Here is a 10,360-nt window from a genome sequence, read left to right on the forward strand (position 1 = left end):
CTTTTATAAATCTTAGTGATTTAATCATTTTAGATAGTTTTATACTTGAAATTTAAAATTAACTTTAAAAATAAATTTTCAAACCAAGAAATTATTCTCATTCAAAATATATTTTTCCTTTAGCTCAGGATCTCCGCTTCCATATCATATTTTTGAGTGTTTATTAAAATATCATCAGGTAGCATACAAAACATTATAATGACATTTCCACATTTTTTTTTTTTTTTTTCAAATTTTTACTCTTTATTTTATAGAAAACCTCCCATGAGAGCTGGACTCTGTCCTACTCCAGGTACGCCACCTCCTGGTGGGGTGAGTAAACTCAGAATTCTTCCAAGACTTTCCTGTCTGTCTCCAAAGGGTAGACAGGCAGCTGGAGTGCCCAGGCCTGACTTTCAAGAGGTGCATCTCTGTGGACTGGCATCAGGAGTTCTTGGGAATAGACGGGGTAAGACAAAGGGCTGGGCTGAGGGTCTGTCACTCATAGTGCAGGGCTCTGAGGAGTTCCAGAATTCTAAATAGGAGCCTTAAGGTATGTTGGCCAAGATAGAAAATCTCTTAGCTTGATTTATAACTCTTAAATATTTAGGTATACGTTACGTGGATCTCCATTTTAATTCTAGACAGGGCCCTGCGAACAGTAGAGACAAGCTTCTGCATTGGTGTGTGTATGTGCGTTTGTATATGTGTGCATAAAAATGTGTACTTTCTTTTGTGTGTATTTGTTTACTTAAAATCTGTATTTGAAATCTCTGCATAAGGATCCTGAGATTTCACTAATAAAACCAGCATTTTATTTAAATACCTTATACTGGCTATTTATCAGGGAGTAAAAATAACTTTTATCGTAAGTGACCATAAGTAGCATTTAAAAAGATAATGACATTTAAAAAGATGCCACAAATAAGCATGGAACTCTCATTAGATCACAGGGTATGACTTAGCCCTACCTTGAAAAAGAGGAGCAACTGGTTCTAAGCAAAGTTATGGACAGGCCTAGTGCAAAAGGTATCTAGGATGGAATAAATAATAACTGGGTGGTAGTGGTGGTGGCGGGATCAGAGCTGTGGTGTGCAGTGGTTAAAGCACTCAGCTTCTAACCAAAAGTTGGCAATTTGAATTCACCAGCTGCTCCTTGGGAGAAAGATGAGACAGTCTGCTTCTGTAAAGATTTACAGCCTTGGAAACCATATGGGGCAGTTCTACTCTGTCCTGTAGGATTGCTATGAGTCAAAATTGACTTGATGACAGTGGGTTTGGTTTTTGGTTTTGAGTGGTGGTAGACGGGAGATAGTGGGTAAAATAACTTGGCTGAAGTCAATGGAAAATAATAGCTTAGAAGGTTCTAAATGTGGTCCATGCCAAGAACATGGCTTGAGTGTGTCCACTCTGACATTTATACTGCTTCATTTATGGAGTAAATCAAACGACAACTGAATTATTTTATTCTGATTTGTTAATGAGTATGCCAGCTATTAGGAGCTCTGGTAGCGTAGTGCCTAAGGCACTTGACTGCTAACCAGAAGGCTGGCGGTTCAAACCCACCAGCCACTCCTCAGAAGGAAGGGTGGGCAATCTACTTTTGTAGTGATACCGCTTCGAAAACCCAAAGAGGGGGTGTTATGAGTCGGGTCTCACTCCATGGCACATAACAACAACAACAACAACAACATGCCAGCTATCCAGCTATCCACCGTTGCTCTGGTTCTCTTCCTTCCAGGAATGTGATAAGATCGTATTTACTTCTCCAATGGAATTAGATGTGGCTGTATGGCTAGTTTTGTTTTTGTTGTTTTAACTGTGGTTTAAACTTTTTTAACAGATTTTTTTTGTTGTTGTTGTTGTTAGGTACCATAGAGTCAGTTGTGCCTCACAACAACCCCATGTACAATAAAACGAAACACTGCCCGGTTCCGCACCATCCTCATAATCTTTGCTATGCTTGAGCCCATCCTTGCAGCCACTGTGCCAATATACCTTGTTGGGGGTCTTCCCTTTTTTCTCTAACACCCACTACTATGACAGCTTTATTGGGATATAATTCACACACCATAAAATTCACCCTGTACAGTGACCAATTCAATGGACTTTAGTACATTTGCAGAGTGTGTAACAATCACCAGTAACTTTAGAACATTGTTGTCATCTTTAAGAAACCCCAGACCTATTAACAGTATATGACTAGGTTCAAGCCAGCCCTCAAAGATAAGCCTGGTGATCTGCTTCCAAAAGGTCACGGCCTTGAAAACCCTATGAAGCACAATTCTACTCTTAAAACACGTGGGTCACTATTAGTTGGAATCAACTCAATGACAGCTGGTTTATATGTACATGATCTGTACTACTCTTTCAGAATTCAGCACTTTCTAACTTGTAATTTGTGCTGTACATAGCTTAAAAAAACCTATTGCCTTTGAGTTGATTCGGAATCACAGCAGTTCTAAATGACAGAGCAGAACTGCCCCATAGGATTTCTGAGGTTGTAATGTTTACAGAAGCAGACTGTCCCATTTTTCTCCAGTAGAGCAGCTGATGGGTTCAAACTGCTAAACTTTTGGTTAGCAGCTGAGCCTTTAACCACTGAGCCACCAGGGGTTCTTTGCATACGTCATATATGGTTTATGGAGCTCTGGTGGTGTAGTGCCTAAGGCATTTGACTGCTAACCAGAAGGTCAGTGGTTCAAACCAGCCAGCCACTATGTGGAAAGAAGACTGGGCAATCTACTTCTGTAAAGATTTACCACCTTGGAAACCCAAAGTGGGTTGCTATGGGTTGGAATTGACTTGATGGCAGGGAGTTTGGTTTGGGTTTGGTTATAAGGTTTATATTCTTTACCAGACTGTAAGTCCCTTAAAAGGACTCAGGCACACATCTGACTCATCTTTTTATTTTTCCACAGTGCTCTTTGCAGTGCTTTATAAGAACTATTTGCTGAAAAAAGTTATGAATATCATTGAAATTATAGTTTAAAATCTTTGATGTCAGTTCTCTTTATCCCTTATCCCTACTCCTCCCTTATCAACTGTCTCATTCTCTGACATTTCATGTTTATGACAATAGTAAAAAATCTTCTATCCAACTATTTTGTGCATTAACCACATATGTCTGGCATTAACACTGAGGTCCCTGATGGGGTCCCTGATAGGCAAACCCCATGTGCTTGCAGAAAGCAAGCTCATAATGCATAGTATTTCACCACCTAGAAGGGGAAAGGGGGTATGATCTCCCAGAGTCATCAGAATACCATGTAGAGTGGAGGGAGCATGCTGGAGTGGTGAAGGGAGATAAGAGCTAACAGTAGGTCCTGGAAGCCCCAGGGTCAGGGTAGCCAGCCAGGTAGTAGCAGCTGGTGTCCTGATGGTGAGTCACCCCCACCCCAGGCTAGGGAGGAAGTAGGGCCCTGGGGTCTGGCCTCTCTCTGGTCCCTGCCCTGGAGGGTGGCAAGATGGGCAAGGTCATGGTCAGGAGCCTTGATATAAGGTACTTGGGTGGTTGGGGTCTGCTGTACCCCATGTCAGCTGACTGGCACTTCTGCAGCCCCTTATGCTTCTTCAGTGCTCCTCCTGAGAGCACAGGAGAGGGCAGGACAGAGACCTGGGTCAGGGTGGGTTAACAGGTAAGTGGGCAGTGGTAGCTGTAGTATAAGGTAAAGGGCAGAGGGCAGGCCTGGCCCTCTCAGCCTTGAGGAAGTTCTAGATTATCAGTTCTCATGGGGACATGGGGTCAGAGGGGTTAGGGTTGCTCAGTGGGATTTGGGGGATGCACTGGTAAGGGGCTGGAAGGTGAACCTAGTAGGCAGTATGCACCCCACCCTGGCACCTAGGCCCTCCCACTCACAGATAGGGAGCCCCCACAACATTTTTGGGTCACTGCTGGGATGAGGGCACTCATCCTGAAAATATGGTGAGGGCAGGAGAGGGAGGAGGGCAGGAGAGGGAGGAGTTCTCAGGGATAGAGAAGTGGGCAGTGTTTGGGCCACTGTGGCTCTTTTAGACTGTGGGCTCTTCCCTGCTGGCTGCAGTGGGGGCCAAGCTCTTCTGAGGTGATGTGGGGGAGGGGAAGGCAGCAGTGGTAGTAGACCTCAGATGGGGCCTGGAAAGCTGTTCACAGTACATGTGGGCGGTGAGGTGATGTGGTCATCCTCTATTTCCATACAATACTGATTTTCAGGTAATGACATGTTCTCTGGAACCTAACACCATGCCAGTAAGTAAGGAGTGAGTATATTTACTATTTTTTTAAGATTACAAAGAAAATTCTTATTAATTGATGCTTTTGGCTTTGTATATTCATACTGACCCCTCCATGGGTTTCCGAGGCAGTATCTCTATGAAAATAGTTCGCCAGCCTTCTGGTTAGCAGTCAAATGCCTTAGGCACTGCACCGCCACAGCTCCTTCTGGTTTTTTATATATTATGGAAATGAAAAAATGTTTTCAAATGAATAAATTAGTTCAAGACATTAACCCTAAGCCTATGCAAAAATGAAATCACCAATTATCTTGTAAGAATGCACTCAACTCACTGCCGTGGAGTCAATTTGACTCGACTCATAGTGACTCTTCCTTGGGTTTCTGAGGTGGTATATCTATGGAAGTAGATTGCCCAACCTTCCTTCTGAGGAGGGGCTGGTGGGTTTGAACTACCAGCTTTCTGGTTTGCAGTCAAATGCCTTAGGCACTATGCCACCAGAGCTCCCAAGAACGCACTAGACAACTCTAAATTTTTCCCTACATTATTTTTATAAACTTCAATGACACAGAAGGAATGTTCACGTAATTCACTGCTATGCTTGCTTCAATATTCATCCCATTGTTAAGGAGTTAGAATTTATTTTAAAAAGTGGGGGGAGTATTACAGAAAAATTAAAACTGAAAACATTGTACAGATATCAGACATAGATGTGAGAGTTTTGAACAAGAATTTAGTTTACTTCCTAAGAAGCATGTGTGCTTGCCTATTCTCTATGATGTTTCCTCTGCCCATATATAATGCATACATATGTATATATGGTCACAACTTTAGATAAATAATAGTTATAAAATAAACATTATGATTTAGTTATCAAGACTCCTACTCTATACAACTTTGAGAGATGAGATATTAAAATTCATAGATGTATACATTGTAAACAAGCATTTAAAATAAATTTTGGCATATTTATTAAGTTAAGTACTCAAGAATGTGGTTTGAAGTGTCCAACAGACTGAAAGTCTGTTTTTCAAGAGTACCATGATTTTCTATCAATGGAGAGATTTTAACATTTCTATATTCTAATAGTTCTCGATTCTTGGTTGATGTCAGTAATTCGTTATCAACTACAGCAATAGATGCATCTTCTACCAGAATATTTGCTTGGTATGCTCCAACTGGAATTTCAGGTAACCCGACGTAGTCATGATCTGCTACTATTGAACCTTGTAAGAGATAAAGACTGTCTGAAAGAAGAAAAATCATAAGTTTGCTTTTCAGAATCATAATTAAACATCATCTTAAAATTAAACAATGTTAAATGAGGAACAAAATCAAAAGTAATAATATTAACTATCAAGATAAACTTTTGGAAATTCTCATATATACTAAATAAATATACATGTGAAAAATGAACACAATATATAATTTTGACAGTTCTTATATACTGAATGCAACAGAGATCAAGGAATTCAAAGTAGCTACATTTTCATTGACCTGCCCTTGGTAGGTGTGGGCAAGGAAAGAAGCAGGACAATAACTATAGATGTTAAAAAGTTATAAAAATGTATTTTCCCTTGAAAAATGTTGATAATGTCCATAACATGCTTCTGTAAAGTATTTCTGAGTGAATTAATGAGGTCATGAAATATATTTTAACAAACAGAATTGCTAAATGTGAAGTTATAAACCAAGACAAAGATAAAGTTTCCAGAATCAGGTTTATGTGATCAAAAAAGAAATAAACTTAGTGCTGCCAAGTCGATTGACTCATAGTGACCCCTCTTGGGTTTCCGAGGTGATATCTCTATGGAAGTAATTGCCCACTCTTCCTTCTGAGGAGTGGCTGGTAGGTTTGAACTGCCAGCCTTCTGGTTAGCAGTCAAGTGCCTTAGGCACTATGTCAAATGTGTAAATAGGGAGGTTGTAATGAAATAGTTTTAAAGCTTAGCTCATTTAAGCCTGATTTAATTCTAAAATTCTCAGGAACCGTCCGTTAAGGTGTAACTAACGTATCATCTATACCAAAGTACTGACAAGGAATCATCTTTGCCAGCATTTTAATTTGTTTAGAGAAAATTTATCATCTCTATTAAGGAAAAGAAAATGTTCAAAATGAATATTAAACTGATGGCAAAGCAGGAACATACACACATATAAAGGTCAATGCATATTAAGTATTATAATTATTACATTTACTGATGAAAGTATCATTTCAGTTTCGATCAGACTGAATAAAATCTTTCATTTCTTTAAGACTGAGGTATTTGTAAGACATTTCAAGAAAATGTTATCAGCAGTTTTGACATACTTTTCCTTAAATAATTTTAAGGAGTAAAAAATGAGATTAAGAAATATATTTTTAAATTTCCCAAAGGGAGATATATAAATTAAAGTTAAAGCATCTCAGAAGTCTGAGTGATCTGAATTTACTTCTTCATATACAAAGAAAAGCACAAAGTTTCAAAATAATTATCTTATTCTGGAGAGATAACTAGACAAATAATATAAATGGCCTGATAATCCTAAAACCAGTAAGATGTGTTGCCATATTAATACATCCTTTTTTGTGACGACAACTTTATAACTAAAATTTGATACCTTATCACTATCATTAGCATAGATAACCAATACTAACTAGTAACAGAACTGAAGACTCCTAGAAATTATATAACCAAGAGGCCAAAGAAAAGGTCTTTGCATAAACTATATTAAAAGTAAAGTCAAGATCATGGGCTTGATGCCATAAGGACTAAGTTTTGCTTATTTCTTGAATGTAGATTACACTTCTGGTAGGCAGCATAATGGCTCCTCCAAATGTCCATGACTCATAATGACTCTTCCTTGGGTTTCCAATGTGGTATCTCTATGGAAGTGGATTGCCCAATCTTTCTTCCAAGGGATGGCTGGTGGATTTGAACTGCCAGCCTTCTGGTTAGCAGTCAAATGCCTTAGGCACTATGTCACCAGAGTGCTTTACTAATCCCTAGAGCCTGTGAATATATTACCTTATAAGGCAAAGGGGAATTAGGGTAACAGATGGAATTAAGGTTGTTAGTCAGTTGATGTTACAACAGGGAGATTATCTGGTTTATTTGCGTAGCCCCAATGTAATCACAAATGTCCTTAAATGTAGAAGAGGGAGGCAGAAGAAGAAGTCAAGAGTGATGCTATGTGAGAAGGACTCCACCTGCCATTGCTGGCTTTGAAAATGAGAAAGTGCGCCATGAGTCAAAGAATGTGGGTGGCCTCTAGAAGCTAGAAAAGGCAAGGAAATAGGTACTCCTTTAGAATCTCTAAAAAAGAAACACAGCTCTGCCAGTGGGACTTGTGTTGGGCTTCTAACCTACAGAACTATAAAATAACAAATTTATGTTGTTTTAAGCCACCATAGTTGTGGTGATTTGTTATGGAAGCAACAGGAAAGTAAGACAATAATACAACCTATTTCATAATTGAGGGTTTTCAATTTTAAAGGAAAATCTTTTTGTGAGGCAAACATAAATCTATCACAATATTCCCCATCCAAAAAATGAAAGAAAACTACTCAAAATCTATGTCTGATGAATAGAGGGTCGATAACATAATTTTCCCATTCAAAGAGAAATGTCACAAGACACTGTGGCATGTCATAAGATTTCTTTTGGTTATTATTTTAATAAAAATTATTCTGAAAAGATACTTGGCATACAATTAGACAAAATGATAAACAAGACTTCTAAAAACAGCAGTAGAAAACATTGCAGATATAGTACTGAATGTGCTTCTTCTACATTATGTTCTAGATAAGAATGAGTAAGAAGCTGGCAACAGAAGAATATCTGCTTTAGACAATGAGACTTTAATACAGCTACAAAATCTCAAGACTAGTAAGATCAGAGACAACAAGTGCAGACAGACAAATTCATAGCTCTTTTGGACAGAACTCATGCAAATTTACATCAAATAAAAAACTGGATGATCATTCAAAGACAATTTGTTTGATTTAAATTCAGCTCATAGACTCTTTAAAATTACCTTATTAAGTGAAGATTTTCAGGAAGTATGTGATAGTGAGGAAAAAGATGGCATTTAATTTTAATTTCTGCAAGTAAAAGTAACACACAGAAAATGGACCAAGAGTATGCAAGAACCAGATTGCAGGACGGCCTGATCCACACTTAACTTTGGTTAACAAGAATAAAGAAAACTATTTCACCTATTAATCTCAGGTTTCCTATGCGAATACCAGTACTAATAATTTCCTTGCATTACTGGAAGAAATATCTGCAGAAAATTCCAGTATGTTGCTAAAATTATACTGCCTTTGAATACAGATGATGACAACCTACTAACCGATCCCACCCAAACCTTCTTCAACAGAGATTTAGAGAAACTTGATGCAACAGATGCAAATAATGATCCTGGAATTATGGGAGACTCTGGTAGTGTGGTGCCTAAGGCATTTGACTTCTCACCAGAAGACTGGGGGTTTAAACCCACCAGCTACTCCTCGGAAGGAAGGTTGGGCAATCTACTTCTGTAGTGATACTGCCTCGGAAACCCAAGGAGGGGTTGCTGTGAGTTGGGTCCGACTCCATGGCACATAACAACAACAACAAGAAGATAAAATATTAAATTGAGTGAAGACAGGAAAGAGAGTGAGGTCAGTGACTGGGGGAAAAAAAAAAAGCTGGCTCAGCCTGAAGTGAAGCCATTACAAACACAAAGCAGGGAAAAAAGCAAGGAACAACAACAACAAAATCTTCATGGAATCCAGAGGAGTTAAAGACACAGTGTAGCCAGATTGGAAGGATTTAAAGGTGAGGTAAGCTCCAAATAAACCAAACCCCAAATAAGACCCACTGCTGTGGGGTCAATTCCCACTCTTAGCAACACTTTTTAGCACAAAGTGAAACTGCCTCCTTGGTTTTTGGGACTTGTAGATCTTTGCAGAGGTGTGCCCTTTCTCCTGTGGGCTAAGGGGTTTGAACTTCAGGGTTTTGACTGATGGCCAAATGCCATCAGCAAACCACTTCAAACAGACCTAGAGGCTAACTTGTCCATTTTCCATGCCTGCATCACTGGCTGACTTACCTCACACACTAAGCACAAAAGACAAGCACCTAAACAAAGCCTTCTCTCCTGGAGGTGACTTCTCTCACCAAATTCCTTTCACCTGTGGGTACACACTCTGGTGGATGAGCAGATTCTTCCACAACTGCCCACTCCCAGGGCTGTTGGCTAATCATTAACTACAAGTCCCTCCTCAATTACCTTCTCACTCACTGCCATCAAGACGGATTCGACTCATAGTGACCCCTTCTTGGGTTTCTGAAGTGGTATAACCATGGAAGTAGACTACCCCATCTTCCCTCTAAGGAGTGGCTGGTGGGTTTGAACCTCCAGCCTTCTGGTTAACACTCAAAGGCCTCAAGCACTATGCTACCAGAGGTCCCCTTTGTTTTTTTCCTTTCTTTTCCCTCAATTTTCCTTTCTTTCTGTTTATTCTCCCTTCAGTGCCTAAGGCATGTGACTGCAAACCAGAAAGCTGGCAGTTCAAACCCACCAGCCACTCCTTGGAAGGAACATTAGGCAATCTACTTCTTTAGTGATACTGCCTTGGAAGCCCAAGGAGGGGTTGCTATGAGTTGGATCTGACTCAATGGCAGTGAGTTTGTTTCTTTTTTTTTTTTTGGTCTACCTCTTCTTCTTCTTCTTTCATATTTACCAAACTTTCATCCTGTTCACCCTCCCATTTTTGTTCTTTTTCTTATATTCTTTTTTTTTGTTTTCCCTGTTTTCTATCTTCTATCTTTTCATCACTTCCATCTTTTCTTCTTGGTTTTCTTTTTAAAAAAAATTTTATTGTGATCTGGGTGAAAGTTTACATAGCAAATTCACTTTCCATACACCAGCTCACATATACTTTGTTTCATGACATGACTGCAATTTCCCATAATGCAACAGCTCCCCTCCCACTTCGTCGCTATAGTTACCTCTTCCCTGTGTCCTTCCCTCCCATGCAGCTCTGCCCCCTGAGCTGTCTCTCTGTGCATATGCAGCCCTTCTATTCTCCCATGATTGATCTCTCCAAGGAGTGTATCCAGCTAACGTAAATGTTCAGCCCATATGCCTGTCTTTTTTTCTGGCTGGAAGCCACAGCAGTGGGTTCAATTCCAGACCTGAA

At 39.5% G+C, this 10,360-nt stretch overlaps 1 protein-coding gene across 1 annotated transcript in view; it reads right to left on the reverse strand.

Moving 5' to 3' along the window:
* Nucleotides 1–5,163: 5,163 nt before the first annotated feature.
* Nucleotides 5,164–10,360, reverse strand: part of GIN1 (gypsy retrotransposon integrase 1) — a 49,093-nt gene continuing 43,896 nt past the window's right edge. Inside the window, exon 7 of the mRNA XM_007942490.2 lies at nt 5,164–5,438. Coding sequence (XP_007940681.1) covers nt 5,164–5,438 — 275 coding nt within the window. The remainder of the gene's footprint in view (nt 5,439–10,360) is intronic.

Source organism: Orycteropus afer, unplaced genomic scaffold, assembly GCF_000298275.1.
Source record: "Orycteropus afer afer isolate SDZICR_OR568_19922 unplaced genomic scaffold, OryAfe1.0 scaffold00091, whole genome shotgun sequence".
NCBI classification, from domain to species: Eukaryota; Metazoa; Chordata; class Mammalia; order Tubulidentata; family Orycteropodidae; genus Orycteropus; species Orycteropus afer.